General features: G+C 39.8%; 1 protein-coding gene across 12 annotated transcripts in view; it reads left to right on the top strand.

Annotated features, from left to right (window-relative positions):
- The window catches only part of TLK2 (tousled like kinase 2), a 121901-nt gene that overhangs the window by 270 nt on the left and 104851 nt on the right, over positions 1 to 16780 (top strand). For 3 of the 12 annotated variants that reach the window (XM_047708977.1, XM_047708972.1, XM_047708970.1), the window contains exons 1-2: positions 35 to 185; positions 1690 to 1775. In XM_047708977.1, coding sequence (XP_047564933.1) covers positions 50 to 185; positions 1690 to 1775 — 222 coding nt within the window. In that variant the 5' untranslated portion in view covers positions 35 to 49. Of the gene's footprint in view, positions 1 to 34; positions 186 to 1686; positions 1776 to 3373; positions 3427 to 16780 lie in introns of those variants that run through there. The other 9 variants (XM_047708973.1, XM_047708971.1, XM_047708978.1 and 6 more) reach the window with 6 other exon arrangements.

Below are 16780 nucleotides of genomic sequence, written 5' to 3'. Positions count from 1 at the left end.
GCGGAGGGGCTCCCCGAGGGCTGCGGGTCGCCGAGGGGCCGGGCTGAAGATGGGGGAGGCCCAGGCGGCCCCGGCCTGGGAGTGGGGCCGGCGGCCGCCAGGGCGAAGGGGACGCCCCGGCAGCTGCAGGCCCCGGCAGCCTCCCGGGCGCCCCCGAGAGCCGGCCCGCCCTCCCTCCGTGACAGGTGGGCCTGGAGTTGGGGAAAGTTTGGAGCCGGCGGGAGGCGAGGGGCGCCGGGATCAGGCCCCATCGGTTCTGCTTCCCGGCTGTAGGGAGGGCTGCAGGGAGGGCTGCAGGGAGGATCCCAGTCCAAGGCCCCGCTGGAATGAGACAGAGTGGAGATTTCCTTAACATGAGTTGACATTAAATGGAATAACCGCTGGGGCGTCATTTTCCGGACCAGGCCTGGGGATGGAGGTTTAGGAAATGTTCCGAGAGACCCTAGGGTTTGAGGGAAGCTGCAACCTCTGCCATTCCGGCCTTGATTAGGGCAGGGCCAGACGCGAGGAAGGCCACTTAGGGGGAAAAGACTCTCTCCCAATCTCCCTTTTCCTTTCTTTTTCTTTTTGAAGATGCCTTTCTGCCTTTTTCGAGAATTTCCTTATTCCCTCGCTAACCTGCACTTGTTTGTGAGGGTGAAACTTTAATTTGTCACCCTTTCATTCCCCTTTGCCCCAGGCTCTCAATCCAGGAAGGGAAATGAAACTGGAGGACTGGTAGGGGTTGTTACAGTTAATGTGGAGTTGTTAGATTGCAGAGGAGAATGTTTAATTCATGTTCCCAGTGAACTTTTAAATCATGCCAATCGTTGCGATCGCTGTTTAGTAATATGTTCAAAGGGGGTCTGTGTAATGGTTTATGCTCCTGTTCCACTTTTAATACTAGAGAGGTTTCCAGTGGGTTCTGCAAGAGTTCATCTCTTGCAGTGGATGGACATATTTGCTGAAAGTAGCCTGTGCATTTATTGGTTGTGGAAGGAGTTTAAAAATGGTGTCCTCCTGCCCTTCCCTGCTTGGAAGGAGTGCTAAAAGCAGATGTCTAGAGAAACCTACTGCTCCAGGGAGTGGTCAGAAAAAGATTTTCTAAAGGGATGGTTATGGAGCTCTACTAATTTCCTGAGTGAATGCTGGTTGATGGTTTTACCATGGGTTCTCTATTAAATTTAAAATAATTAATTCCTTTTTTCATGAGCTCCTGTGAGCTCTTCAGAGAAAGGACCTATATAATATAATAGAGTTATTTGAAGTTATTTGTAGCTACTGATTCATGCTACATTATTTTTAAGTTATTATTAACGATTCATATTTTTAGTTTAAGAACTAGTTCCTGTGGGTTTGGGAAACAAATATCCAGAAGTACTTAGTTAAATTCAAAGCTTGGTAGGAGGAATTTTTTGTTGTTACTTTGCAAGTTAGTCCTTGCTCAACTTTTATGGAGATTATATGAAGGGTTTGATGTTTTTTGCTGTTAAAATCAGATCAGAACTAGACAAGGATAAGTAGCCCTTGGAAGAGGACTTCTGAGCCATTTTGAACTTTAAATGTATTGTTCTTTGTATTGCTGTATTTACTTGAGGCTTACCTGTGTGCGAACATTCAGTGAAATAATTACTGCATTTTATTGTATTTAAAAATTGGTATCTCATGTTTTAGTTTTTCTGGTCTTACAACTTACTTTGTCTTTTTCAGTAGAAATGATGGAAGAATTGCATAGCCTGGACCCTCGAAGGCAGGAATTATTAGAGGCCAGGTTTACAGGAGTTGGTGTTAGTAAGGTGAGTAAAATCCTGATCATGAACACTGTTCATAGTCTAATTGAAACACATTTAGATATCAATTAGAGATCAGTTTGGGTGGGCCATACGGATAGATTTGCAGGGGAGATCAGCTCATGGTTCCAGTGAACTTTTCTTAGATCCTACCAGTCATTCCACTAACCTAACAGTATTGAAGGGACTTTGAGTGAGGGTATATGCTTCTCTTTCCCCTCTAATATGGGAGAGGTTTCTCATGGGTCTTGCTGCAAGGATACTGATGGGGTTGTATATCTGGATTTTGTGCCATATTTTGCCAAAACTCAGTCATTCAAAAAAAAAAAAAAAGCTGTTAATGGAAAGAACTTGGCATAGATTCATTACAGGTTTTTGTTTTGTTTTTGTTTTTGGATAGTTACATGCTAGAGTTTTGAAAAATCTGCTTCTGTTAAGTTTGTTAGTTCTCCCAGTCTGCAGTTCAACAGACTCCTGGCTGCACCCGCCAGACTGCCTTCTCCTTCCTCCTATTTTTCCTTCTACTCGCTTCTCATTTTTGTACTAGGAGCATAAAGTAAGATCAAGACCCCATTAATGTTTGGTTAAATTAAGCAGCGTTAATGGCTTCCTATGCGTCCTCATGCAGTTCACCCCTCTGCTTTCATAAGATGGTTTTAGTGCAATGTATTTATGATTTTAATACAACATGTAACATATATTTGTTATGTTTTATTTAAAAGCTTCACCAATCCGAGATTGTTGCATTATTTGGCCTTGAGACTTGGGAATTTTTGATCTTTGACTTAATGCGATACATTTCTGTCTGTGCTTTGCAGCAAATCTTACTTCTTACGGTGACCTAAATGTTAGTCTCAGGCTTTGGTGAGCAGCTTCTTAAAGGAGAAGGTGTTGGCAAGGTTTAGTTGGAAAATTGGCTGCTTTGAGGGTCTCATAGTTTTGGTGAGCTGCAATACCCTGATAGTTTTTTTGTTCATTCAGTAGCTATTGAGTGCCTGCTGTATACTAGGCATTGTGCAGGGTTTCAGGAATGATAGATAGCTCAGTGCCTCCAAGCCTCTGATGTGGAGAAAGTGAGAGGGAAATGATACTTTGGTGAGATTTGTATTAGAACTGTGACAAGGTGCTATGGGAACACAGGATTTGTTACACATTTTATAGTTATTATTATTTTTATTTTTAAAGATTTTATTCATCCATTTGACAGAGTGAGATCACAAGTAGGCAGAGAGGCAGGCAGAGAGAGAGGGGAAGCAGGCTCCCCGCTGAGCAGAGAGCCTGATGTGGGGCTCGATCCCAGCACCCTGAGATCATGACCTGAGCCAAAGGCAGAGGCGTAACCCACTGAGCCACCCAGGTGCCCCACATTTTGTAGTTCTTGGTTTCTTTGGCCACTGTTATTTAATAATGGACTTGTGGCACTTTGGAGTGGCTGTAGTGACTGTTGATGGATATTAAAGATACATGTATAAACGTGAGTTCTCTGATCTAGGAGAAGTAGCTTCAGCTGGAAGTGAGCAGTATATTTGAGTATAAAATTGATCTCTGATTCAGTTGATTATCTAATAATGACTTTTGATATGTCTTTTAATTTGGGAATTCAGCAGAAATTTCATATCCAAATCTGTCTGTTCAAGTGATCACCTATGGAATAAAAGTAAGTTTGTATTCAAATTGTATGTTGTTTAAATTCATTGGGTTTTGTCATTAGTATGCCTTTTTTTTTTTTTAAAGATTTTATTTATTTATTTGACAGATAGAGATCACAAGTAGGCAGAGAGGCAGGCAGAGAGAGAGGAGGAAGCAGGCTCCCTGCTGAGCAGAGAGCCTGATGTGGGGCTTGATCCCAGAACCCTGGGATCATGACCCGAGCCGAAGGCAGAGGCTTTAACCCAGTGATCCACCCAGGCACCCCAGTATGCCTTTCTTTTCTTCAGTTTTTAAGGTCATGATAGCTATATCCAGGTATACTTTTGATGGAGTAGGGCATAGGTGATGGGGATAATGGACATTGTGAATCTTGCTGCCCAGGCCCAAGTTAAAATCATGTAATTAAGGTGTCAGGAAACTTAATCTGCCTGTTTAATAGGAAGTTTTTCCTCTTATATATAAGAAATTTATTTATATCCACATGTTTTAATGTCCCTAATTGCATGTTATATCGATGTTTTTAGTCATTGTAAGTATACTGACGACAGTAAATGTACAAGGATCAAGATTGATTTTTTTTTTCCATAGCAAAGAATCTCTGGGGGGTAGGGGGGGAGCAAGTAAATTTTTCTGTAGCTTGGAGTTAAGAAGAAGAAAAAAAATCTCCATTTTGTGAGACTTCCTTTGCCTATAAGACATGGTATCCCTTAGACCACTGATTTGAAATAGGACTGGGGAGGAGGAGGCCATGCTACTGGGAGAAAAGGTGCTTTGAGAGAAACTCCTCCTAGTTTTGAATTCCTCATTATGGGTCATAACATAATTTCCCAACGAGGATGTCATTGAATTGATAGTTTTCAGTTTCGCAAAGATCAAGAGAGCTTTCAGCCCTTGCTCTAAATGGGAGAACCGAGTGACTTTCCTGTGATAGTGCCATCTAGTGGGACTGCTGTAGCCCTCAGGGGCTGTCTCTTGAGTTTCTCCTAGCTATTCATACCATTTTCAGTACTTTTTGATGTCCATAGAAGGAAGAAAGTTAGTGCCACTGTGGATTCTTTCCTAATGGACAGGAGTGTTTTAAGTAGCTGTGGTGTTTGAACTTCTGGTTGCTAATAGATCTCCCGTCATGTTGCCTCAAGTTTTTTTACACCTGCAAACTAGATCTGCATCACAAAACTCAGGTGAAAACAAAATGGTAAAGCTACCACATTCATCATTTATGTTTCAGTTGCTCTTCACTGATGTCTAGGATTTTAATCCACCAATTAGAAATTTTTTTGCATATTGCATTTATATGCATTCAGTTTCTGTTAGTGTTTTTAATTCATAATCGGTAAACCAAAAGATTTGTTTTGTGCCTTGGGGTGCACTGCATGGATTTTTTTTTTTTTAAAGATTTTTATTTATTTATTTGACAGACAGAAATCACAAGTAGGCAGAGAGGCAGGCAGAGAGAGAGAGGGAGAAGCAGGCTTCCTGCTGAGCAGAGAGCCCGATGCGGGGCTCGATCCCAGGACCCTGGGATCATGACCTGAGCCGAAGGCAGATGCTTTAACCCACTGAGCCACCCAGGCGCCCCTGCATGGATTTTTTTTTTAAGAGCTTGGTGTTTTCTGTCATTAGTGGGAGGAAAGTAGCTTAATTAATATGTCCTGAGAAAATACAGCTGGTTTTCCTTCTCTATCTAGTGCCACTTTTTAGGAGGACATGTAACCATCTTCTTAGCATTTTTGAGGTGATGAGGTTATATTGGGCTGTGAACCTACTTTTTCATTTCTTGTTGACCTGGTATGTGAGCTAGCCTCCTTCTTTCTTTAAGATCTCCTCCCTTAAGTACTGGATAATCCACTTGTAGTTATGTGAAACTGCCTGCCTTGTGTTCATGTGTTTTCAGTGAGGACCTATTGCAGTTTCTCTTCCCTACTCTGCTCTTTTTCTCACTTTTTTAACATTTTATTTTTTAAAGTAATCTCTCTATTCAACATGGGGCTCAAAGTCACAACCCTAAGATCAAGAGTCACATGCTCCACTGACTGAGCTGGCCAGGAGCCCCATTTTGACAAAGTACAGGTCGTCTCTGACTCCAGGGGCTGTGTAAAGTAGCTAGAATTCCACCATTGCATGCACTCTGTAGCTAGTTTAGTTTAGTGGGTTTTTTTGTTGTTTTTAAGATTTTTTGGTTGTTTAAAGAGCTTGTGAGAGTCGGGAGTGGGTTGAGGGAGAGAATCTTCAAGCAGACTCCATGCTGGGCGTAGAGACTGATGCGGGTCTGATTGTCAAGACCCTGAGATCATGACCTGAGCTGAAATCAAGAGTTGGACACTTACCCGACAGCCATCCAGGACCCTGTAATTTGTTTGTTTAAGTTTATTTATTTATTTAAATCTCTACCAACGTGGAGCTCAAACTCATGACCTTGAGATCAAGAGTCACATCTCTTCCTATTGAGCCAGCCAGCCACCCCTGTAGCTAGTTTAGTTTTAATGCTAATATAGTAGCAAATACTTAAGTAGTACTTACTTTGTGCCAGGTATTGTTCCAAGTACAATAAGAGCAATAAGAAGTGAATTTAAATCTTTTGTAACAGGGATGCTACTCTTAATAAATTGTGTTCTCTTTTTGTAAGACATACCGATGCCCACTGGTTGAATTACAGACTTAGAAAGGGCTGCATTATGACAACTTGCACTTGCATTATAATTATATAATTTAATGTAAAATTTCCTAACCCTAAGAAATGTAACTGTAAAATGTGAGAATTGTTGATTCTCTGAAAACTAAATTAACTGCCTTAGAAAGACTGTAAGAGGTGAGCCAATAAGGAGATGCCTTTAAATGTTTACAAAATTTTTTTTATTTTTGTAAGCTGGAAGAATTCTTCATTTAGATCCTTGACAAGCATCTTTTAAGTCTTGCTTCACTTTTAAAGAAATTGAAACTAGAAATTTGGACAATGCATTTTGGGTGTGGTTTGTGTGGGACTAGAGCTGTAGTCAGTGGATCTATAACTCAGAAGGCCTGCATCCAAAGACTGGCAACAGAATATACATTTATAGGTTTGAAGTTCAAAGAAAATGTTTAAGGTGTAATTTTTTTTTCATTTTTACATTTATATTTTACATTTTTTTTTTACATTTTTTACATTTCCCCATTACAGTCTGCTGTTTCGACTGTCATTAATTTCAGTTGTATTGAATAAAAAAGATTATGTAGTATGTGATGGTATTGAAAAGAACAAAATGAGAAGCCATGAAAGTGGGATAGTCTCTTTTGGCACAATAAGAACCTTCACTTTGTAGAGCCTGAAGTAAGACCAAATACTTCTAGTATCACATAGTAGATTTTTGATGTCTTAAAGAAAAATGATCTATTTTTCTACATTCTGTAAATTTGTGTTACATGACCACTTTTTTTTTTAATAAAGATTTTGCCTATATATTTTGAGAGAGAGTGTGCACACATGAGCACAGGAAGGGCAGAGGCAGAGGGAGAGAATCTCAAGCAGACTCCACGCTGAGCACAGAGCCCCAAATGGGGCTCAATCTCATGACCCCGAGATCGTGACCTGAGCTGAAATCAAGCGTCATATGTTTAACCAGCTGACCACCCAGGCACCTTATGATCACTTTATTTAAAAATTTTATTTTTATTTTTTCTGATATGTGATCATTTTAAACGATCAAATTTGACTTCTGAAAAGATGTTTAACCAACTTACACTTTTTTCTCCTGTCATTTAGTTAATTGGATCAATTATAAGGTGTTATTTATGGGGGTGTCTGGGTGGCTCAGTTAAGTCCCTGATTCTTAATTTCAGCTCAGGTCATGATCTCAGGGTCATGAGATTGAGCCCCACATTACGCTCTGCACTGGGTGTGGAGCCTGCTTAAGATTCTCCCTCTCAGGCACCTGGGTGGCTCAGTTGGCTAATAAGCATCTGCCTTCAGCTCAGGTCATGATCCCAGGGTCCTCTGCTCAGTGGGGAGTCTGCTTCTCCCTCTCCATCTGCCCTGCCCCAACCCCCCATGTTTGTGTGCTCTCTCTCTTTAAAAAAGAAAAAAAAAAAATCTTTAAAAAAAAAAAAAAAGATTCTCCCTCTGCCCAACCCTTAAAAAAAGGTGTTAGTTATGGATATCTAGTGTTCGCTATTTTACATACCAATCCAGTAATTTAAAAAAATACACGTTTTGGTGTTTTATATTTAATTCATAGTTAGACAGTGCTCAATAAGCATAAATTCTAAGAAAAAGTCTACACTTAACACCATTGAATTTTAAGGCACTGTTAAATTTATTATTATGTTTGGCTTTATGTTGTCTTCACCCTTTCATTAACTTAGTATTTGTTTAATTTTCCTCTCATTTTCACACGTAGTCAGGTATCAACTCATGTCTCTACTTTCTCTGAAATTTCTCAAGCAGTTGTCTGTCCTGACTGCTACTTTCTCAGTCCTTCCTCATTCATACCGTAGTAGCCAGTCTCTCCTATCCCATATATCTCTCTGTAAACTGTCCCCAGTTAGATTTCTAAAAATAGGGGTGCTTGGGTGGCTTAGTAGGTTAGGTTTATAACTCTTGGTTTTGGCTCAGGTCATGGTCTCATGGGTCGTGGGATTGAGCCTCCCCTGGAGCTCTGCACTCAGCTGGGAGTGTGCTTGAGGATTCTCTCCCTTTACCCCTCCCCCCACCCATTCATGCATTCTCTAAATTTAAAAAAAAATTTTTTTTAAAAATAGACTTCTAAAAGTACCAGCATTATTATTTTACTCTGTTGCTTTAAAGGCTCCCGTTGCCCTGTTGGATAGAGCTAAAACTCCTACCCTAATTTTTCAACTTCATTGGCTGTCTTCTCTCCCTCTTCTGTCGTAAACTGTGACTGATCTCCTAACCTGTAATGTTAGCAAACAGGCTCATACTTTCTCCTTTACCTTACCTCTTTTATTTGCCTGATGAGCTTTCAGCTTTTTCTTCAAAGCATAATCTAGATATGTCATCTTTATAGCTTTTCTAGATACCTGCACTATTCTAGTTGCATTATTTTATTAGTACTTGATAACCTTTTATTATAACATACTATTTGTTTCCCTTATTAGTCTCCTTGGGAACATGTATGATATCTTTATCTCTGTTGAAATGATTAACACGTTGTGTACATTGAATAAGTTTTTGTTGAATGGAAAAGAATATTGAGAAGATGAAAGTAGAGTTAGTTGTCATCCATATAGGCATGATCTGTTCTGGCTGCTCTAGCTTATCCTTTTACTCCAGTCTAAAAATTCTTGTCCTTCAGTTAGAAAGTTTGGTTCATTTACATTTAATGCAATGACATATTTAGGCTTAAATCTTACTGGTGTTTCTTTTTAAGTCTTTCTGAAGCTTTTTTTTGTTTTTGTTTTGTTTTTGTTTTTTGACAGAGAGATCACAAGTAGGCAGAGAGGCAGGCAGAGAGAAAGGGGGAAGCAGGCTCCCCACCAAGCAGAGAGCCCGGTGTGGGGCTTGATCCAAGGACCCTGAGATCATAACCTGAGCCGAAGGCAGAGGCTTAACCCACTGAGCCACCCAGGCGCCCCTTTTTAAAGCTTAAGCCTTTTTTACCTTCTTTTGAAATGATTTTTTTTTTCATTTTTTGATTAGCTTTCTACTGTGAGAGATAAAGAAATAAGCCTTTAATACTTTTTCTTTCCCCACTTTCAGATTTTTGTCAGTTATAATATTATTTATTTTTAACATTCCATTTTTCCATCTTCTGGTTTGTAAGTTATACTCTTTTATTGGTTACCACAGAAATTACAATGTGTTATCTGTTGTCAAAGATTAATGTTAATCAGCACCTTTGTCCTATTCCTTTTTTTTTTTTTTTTAAAGATTTTATTTATTTATTTGACAGAGAGATCACAAGTAGACAGAGAGGCCGGCAGAGAGAAAGGGAGGAAGCAGGCTCCCTGCTGAGCAGAGAGCCCGATGCTTGGCTGGATCCCAGGATCCTGGGATCACGACCTGAGGCTTTAACCCACTGTGCCACCCAGTCCTATTCTTTGTCAGTACAAGGGGCTTGAAGATTTAACTCCATTATTCCTCTTCCAGCTCACATGCTATTGCATATTTAATTACACACATATTTTTAATTAATAAACTTTATTTTTTAGAACAGTTTTAGGTTTATAGAAAATTGAGCAGATAGCACCAAGTTCTCATACTTCCTCCCTGGCTCTCTAGATTCTGCCCACTATTTTTTTTTTTTTTAAGTAAGCTCCATACCCACCATGGGCTTGAACTCATGACCTGGAGATTGATTAAAAGTTAATGCTCTATGGACTGAGCCAGACAGGCATCCCTACTTTTCCCCATTATTAAATCTTACATTAGTGTGGTAGATTTGTTACAACTGATGAAGCCATATTGTTATGTTACTATTAACCAAAGTCTATAGTTTAACATTAGGGTTTACACTTTGTGTTGCACAATTCTATGGGTTTTGATAAATTCAAGAAATGTCATGTACCCACTCTTTGTATGTATATTTTTAAGATTCACATTATTATTGACTCTGTTTATGTACTCAGTGTTATTTTAACCTAATCTACATAGGTAAACCTGTGTTTACCATTTTGTTCTTCGTTCCTTTTTGTGTCCCTGACCTTTAATCTGGAACACTTTTTCTTCTAAGATATTATAAATATATTCCTAACATAAATCCTTTGAAATTCCTCTAGTGTGGGTCTACCAGTGATCGTCTCCCCATTTCATCTGCTTTAAAATAGCTGGGTGTTTTGCTTTACTCTTTTTTTTTTAAGGTGGGGAGGGGCAGAGGGAGAGGAAGGAAGAGAGAGAGGGCACCATAAGCAGGCTCCACACCGATCGTGAAGTACAACCTGGGGCTCCACCTCACCACGCTGAGATCATGACCTGAGTTGAAATCAAGAGTAGGGCACTTAACCAACCGAGCCACCCAGGTGCCTCTTTGCTTTATTCTTTAATGGTATTTCTGTTAAGTTTAAAATTTTAGGTTGGCTGTTATTTTCTTTCAGTACACTGTTCACTGTTATCTACTGGGTTCCATTATATCCTTTTTATTTTTAGTTCATTGCCGTTCTGTTGAAGGTAATCTGTCTTTGCCCATTTTTGAGATTCTCTGTTTGTCTTTGATTTTCTGTATTATAAAGTGGGAATGGGTGATATGTCTATGTTGGATTACTTTTTTGCCTTTATTACTTCTCTGTGCTTTATTTACATTTGAATATTTTGGGGGGAACCTGAGCATTCACTTAAAAAAATAGATTTTAGGGCACCTGGGTGGCTCAGTGGGTTGAGCCTCTGCCTTCGGCTCAGGTCATGATCTCAGGGTCCTGGAATCGAGCCCCGCATCGGGCTCTCTGCTCAGCGAGGAACCTGCTTCTCCCTCTCTCTCTCTGCCTGCCTCTCTGCCTACTTGTGATCTCTTTGTGTCAAATAAATAAATAAAATCTTTAAAAAAAATAGATTTTAGTTTTTAGAGAGGTTTTAGGCTCAGGACAAAATTGGGGAAAATGTGCCTAGATTTCCAATAAACTCTTTGACCCACATATGCATCATCTCCCACAGTATCAATATCTCCTACGAGAGTGGTACATTTGTCAGAATTGATGAATCTGTTGACACATCTTTATCACCCAGAGTCCGTAGTTTACGTTAGGATTCAGTCTTGGTGTGGTACATTCTATGGGTTTCGTCAAATGTGTAAGGATCTTCCTCTATTATAGTATCATACACAGTAGTTCTCTTGCCTTAAGAATCCTCTGTGCTCCAGCTGTTTATCCCTCCTTCCCCTAAGCCTTGCCAACTACTGACCTTTTTACTGTCACCATAGTTTTATGGTTTATGGAATGTCATATAGTCAGAATCACACAGTATGTAGCCTTGCAGACTGGCCTCTTTCACTTTGTAATATTTAAGTGTTCTCCATAGCTTTTCATAACTTGTTAGCCCATTTCTTTTTAGCACTGAATAATATTCCATTGTCCACATGTACCACAGTTTATTATCCAGCCAGCTACTGAGGGATATCTTGGTTGTGTTTTAAGTTTTAGCAGTTATGAAGAAAGCCGCTGTAAACATCTATGTGTAGATTTTTGTGAATGGTTGAATTTTACTTATTCTGTTGGGATTCTTAAATCTGTGGGTTGCTGGTTTTAATCGGTTCTAGAATATTCTCAGCCATTGTCACCTTATATGTTGCTTCTGCCTTACTCTGTCTTCTCCCTCTTGCACTCTGTTTAAACATATTAGACCTTCTTACTGTATTTTCTCTGCCTCCTACTCTGTTTTCTGGATTGCTGGTCTTTATTTCCAAAGCTAATGCTGGGTAGTTTCTTCTGACCTACCTCCCCCTTCTTTATTTTTTTTTAATTTGTCTAATCTGCGTAAACCTATCCATTGAGTTTCCATGAAGGCTGGTTTGTTTCTGGGTCACTCTTGTCCTGTAAAGGTAGCTGGACTCCTTGTTTTAAAATATGGGGTGGATTTCCTAGACTCCGTTCACTGGGAAGGGCCTGGGCTTTGACTTCATTCTCTTCGCATCCCTCCAGGCCTCCTAAAGTACAGCTCAGTTTCACAGTTTTAATTTGGAATTAAATCAGCTAATGCCCTCAAATAGAAATAATTTTTTTTTTTTTGAGTGCTGATCTTACCTTTCTGAGTTTTGTCCTCTCATGGATTTTGGTACAGTAATTTCTCATTTCACTTTTTTATATGGTCAGTGAAACAAACCTGTTTAACACTTGTAAAGTGCTCATTTACTCTTGTGCCGTAGCGGGTAAGAATCCATACCTAGGTCTCTCCAGTTTTCACTTCTCATCTGCTTCCTTACTTCCTGTATGTGGTGTTGTCATTGTTATCCCTCCTGGCCATTAGAGTCATTTGTACTATTTCTTATTCTCTGTTTACTTTTAGTTAAAAATAAAGACTGAATTGAAATATTCCTTAAAGCTCTTTTTAAGAAGGCAAGGAAAAGGGGAATTTATATTATTAGTGATTTTGTATTTCAGCCCTGAGTCTAGGGATGATTTGGCTTGGTCAGTCTTGTTCTTCTCTACCTTGCCTGGTTGTCAAATTGCTAGGTCCTTCTTGGTGGTAGGTTTCACTTGGCCCTAATTACTACTAGATACGATGAGATTGGGTAAGTGTAGAATCTGCTTCCTGCTGCATTAGCCATGTTAAATGCTTCTTGGGCTTTTCTCTTTGACTTTTTTTTTTTTTTTTTTTTTTATTAATTTGTCAGAGAGAGAGAGAGAGAGAGTGAGCACAGGCAGATAGAGTGGCAGGCAGAGGCAGAGGGAGAAGCAGGCTTCCTGCTGAGCAAGGAGCCCGATGTGGGACTCGATCCCAGGACTCTGGGATCATGACCTGAGCCGAAGGCAGCCGCTCAACCAACTGAGCCACCCAGGCGTCCCCTCTTTGACTTTTTTTACAGTGCAGTTGTCCAGTTTCCTAACCTAGAAAGAAGCTTTACTTTTTCTAGTCCCAAATATTCCTTCCTTAGACTTTAGACGTACTAAAAATAAAAGCATTCCTGGGTGTTGGTGACATTGCCCTACAGAGGGGTTCACCTTCCCATCTCTCTGTTCTCTTTGGTTCATTTAAGGGTAGTCTTTTGGCTTAGTGTGGAGCCATAGAGTTTCTCTCATAGGGTTATTTGTCTTAGCGCCTGCCTGCTCCCCAGTCAGCTTTTTTGCCCTTAAGACTTTCATAAGAAATATTGTTTCATAATTTGGACTGTTCTCTTTTTTTAGTTTTTAGTTTCAGCATAGTTAATAGTATTATATTAGTTTCAGGTGTACAATATAGCCATTCAACAATTCTCCACATTACTCAGTGCTCATCGTGGTTAAGTGTACTTCTTTTTTTCTTTTTAAACTCTACCCCCAACGTAGGGCTCAGACTCCCAACCCCAAAGTCAAGAGTCCAGTGCTGTACCAACTGAGCCAGCCAGGTGGCCCATGATAAGTGTAATCTTCATGGTCTGTTCTTGCTTTCTACCCAAGGAACACTCCTCTGCAGATTAAAGCAGCCTAGAGGATCCGAAGTACCATGGGAGCTCTTCTCCGTTTGGTTTATGAGTTTTGCCTGTTTTCCAAGGTTCTTAGCCTTTTTGCTTTCCTAAATTTCTTGGTCATTAAACTTTACTGTTTTTCTTATTGTGGTAAATGCACAGAGGATTTACCGTTCTCATTATTCTTGAACGTACAGTAAGCCAAGTGTGTGCCCTTTGCTGTGCAGCGCCACTGCCATCTCTCTCAGGAACCTTTCATCTTGCAAAAATGAAACTGTACTTACTGAACATTAACTCCCCAATTAGCCCTCCCCTCAGTCCCTGGCAACTACTGTTCTGTTTTCTGTTTCTATGAATTTGACTACTTTTTTTTTCTTAAGATTTTATTTATTTATTTGCGATGGATATGGTAAGCATGAGGGGTGGTGGGCTGTGATGGGGGCAGGGGTAGAGGGAGAGAGAGAAGCAGACTCCCCGCTGAGCAGAGAGCCTGACACTGGCTCGATCCCAGGACCCTGAAATCATGACCTAAGCCAAGGCAGACACTTAACCCACTGAGCCACCCAGGTGCCCCCTAAATTTAACTACTTCAGAAATCTCATCTAAACGGATTCATATAGTATTTGTGTTTTTGTGATTGGCTTATTACACAATCACAAAAACACAATCAGCATAGTATCCTCACGGCTCATCCACGTTGCAGCATATGTCAGAATTTCCTTTTTTTTTTTTTTTTTTTTAATAAAAATTTTTATTTAGGGGCGCCTGGGTGGCTCAGTGGGTTAAGCCGCTGCCTTCGGCTCGGGTCATGATCTCAGGGTCCTGGGATCGAGCCCCGCATCGGGCTCTCTGCTCAGCAGGGAGCCTGCTTCCTCCTCTCTCTCTGCCTGCCTCTCTGCCTGCTTGTGATCTCTCTCTCTGTCAAATAAATAAATAAAAAATTAAAATCTTAAAAAAAATTTTTTATTTATTTGACAGACAGATTACAAGTAGGCAGAGAGGCAGGCAGAGAGAGAGGAGGAGGAGGCAGGCTTCCTGCTGAGCAGAGAGCCCGATGTGGGGCTCGATCCCAGGACCCTGAGATCATGACCCGAGCCGAAGGCAGAGGCTTTAACCACTGAGCCACCCAGGTGCCCCAGAATTTCCTTTTTAAAGCTAAATAGTACTCCATTATATGTACCGCATTTTATTTATCCATTTGTCTGTCTTTGGATACTTGGGTTGCTTCTTCCTTTTGGCTGCTGTACTTCTGCTGTGAACAAGGGTGCACAGATGTCTGTGGGTACATATGCAGAAGTGGAATGGCTGGATCATATTAAACTTCATTATTTTGTCAGTAATGAGTTTGACCCCCTCAGTCCTTTTAATCAACAAAGAACAGCCAAAAAGGGTGATTCTTTTTCTTTCAGTTCACATCCAGCAAAAGCCTTCAAAGTCTTAGCAATTTCATTAACATCTGTAGAAGAGCTAATAATAATACTTAAACTGCAGTTTGTGCAAATGGTACTATTAATCTGGTAAGTGGAAAAACTAAGTCATGTCATGTGATTTGGTGAGTTATATAGGATAGCCTTTTATTTTAACCAATTTTATTTTATTTAAAGATTTTATTTTATTGTCAGCGAGAGAGCACAAGCAGAGGGAGTGGCAGGCAGAGGGAGAGGGAGAAGCAGGCTCTCCCCTGAGCAGGGAGCCCGACGTGGGACTCAATCCCAGGACCCTGGGATCATGACCTGAGCCAAAGGCAAACACTTAACTGGCTGAGCCACCCAGGCATCGCTATTTTAACTAATTTTAGAACAAAAATAGCAAGCTGTCCAAATTTGGTGTCCTAGATTTTATTTTAACCAGTGTTGCTTTAAATCTTAAGTCCTATGAAGACTGTTAATGTTGCCCCCATAAAGATAACAAGATATTGGTGTCTGCTGGAATGGACACGACCCGTATGACTGGTAACTGCTTCTGTGAAGAGTAAATATGTGACTTATCACCTAAACTGCTGTCACAGTTGGTGTTAATTTAGTGCCTGTTCTGCTTGACTTCAGAGGAATACTGCGGATTAATTGTGGAATTAAAATGTAATTTGAAGGGCTGTTGATCTCAGGACATGGTGCCTCCAGTTCAGGATATCTTCTATTAATTAACTCTAATAGATTTAATGTTCAAATTTAGCAGAAGCTACTAGCATCAAACCAAAACTAACTTATCCAGTCTGCATTACATTACCAAGTGACCAGCTAGAACCAAGACACAAAATATTCCATTAATATTATGGACTGTTTGACCCGCTTGTATGCTAATCTGGATAAGGTGAAGGAGAAGAGACATAATAGCTATATTGAAATTTTAATATTCAAATTTTTCAACAATTGAGTTCAACCAACTTTTCCTCAGTTTGTACTATGTCTAGGCATCACTGAGGATTTAGGAAAAAAAAAAAAAGTCAGCAAGATGCACTGTATACTCTTGAGGCACTTATAATCAGGCAGACATGAACCCAGATGTGTGGGGTGGATATAGAGATGTGAAAGTACTGTGAGCCTAAAAGAAGGGAGTGTAATTTGCTTAAGAGTCAGATTGTGTCTGGAGAAGATGAGACTTTTTCTATGTTGCTCAGAAAGATCATGTAAGATACACTGTAAACAAACAACTTAAGAAATGTTCTGATAAAATACTATTAGAGAATAAGTCACAGAATGATGATACAGAACTGCTTGGTTTTGAAGTTTAACAGAACTGCTTAGGGTCTAGGATAGAGGTTCTTTTTTGAAGAATTAATTATGATTAGGCGATATATTTAATTAATACAAAAATGAAAAGATTTCAAAGATACACAGTGAGACATCTCTTTGACTGTATCCATCTGGTCTCCCTCCCTGAAGGCAGCTATTACTAGCAGTTTCTTTTATTTATATATATATATGTGTGATACAAATCATGTATATTTGATGTATATGTGTGTGTGTGTACACACACAAATACTTTGCTGTATTAGCCCCCTCCATTTTTAAAAAACACAGTGACAAGTATATATAGTATTGTATGTTTTGCTTTTTGTGCTTAAAATCTTAGAAATTGTCTTACAATAATATATAGAGAGCTTCCTTGTCCTTTTTTCCTAAGGCTGCTTAATATTCCGTTGTGCAGCTGAACCATAATGTAATCAGTTTCCTGTTGATTGACACCTAAATGGAAAACAGGATTTTGTTGATAGAGCAGTGATGTAGTGAATAACCTTATGCATAATGACATTTGAACGTGTTCATATATGTTTATAGGATAATGTCCCTAGAAGTGGAATTGCTGGGTCAGAGGATATGAGCATTTGTAATTTTG

Source organism: Lutra lutra, chromosome 16, assembly GCF_902655055.1.
Source record: "Lutra lutra chromosome 16, mLutLut1.2, whole genome shotgun sequence".
Lineage (NCBI taxonomy): Eukaryota > Metazoa > Chordata > Mammalia > Carnivora > Mustelidae > Lutra > Lutra lutra.
This window is presented reverse-complemented; position numbering and strand designations above follow the sequence as displayed.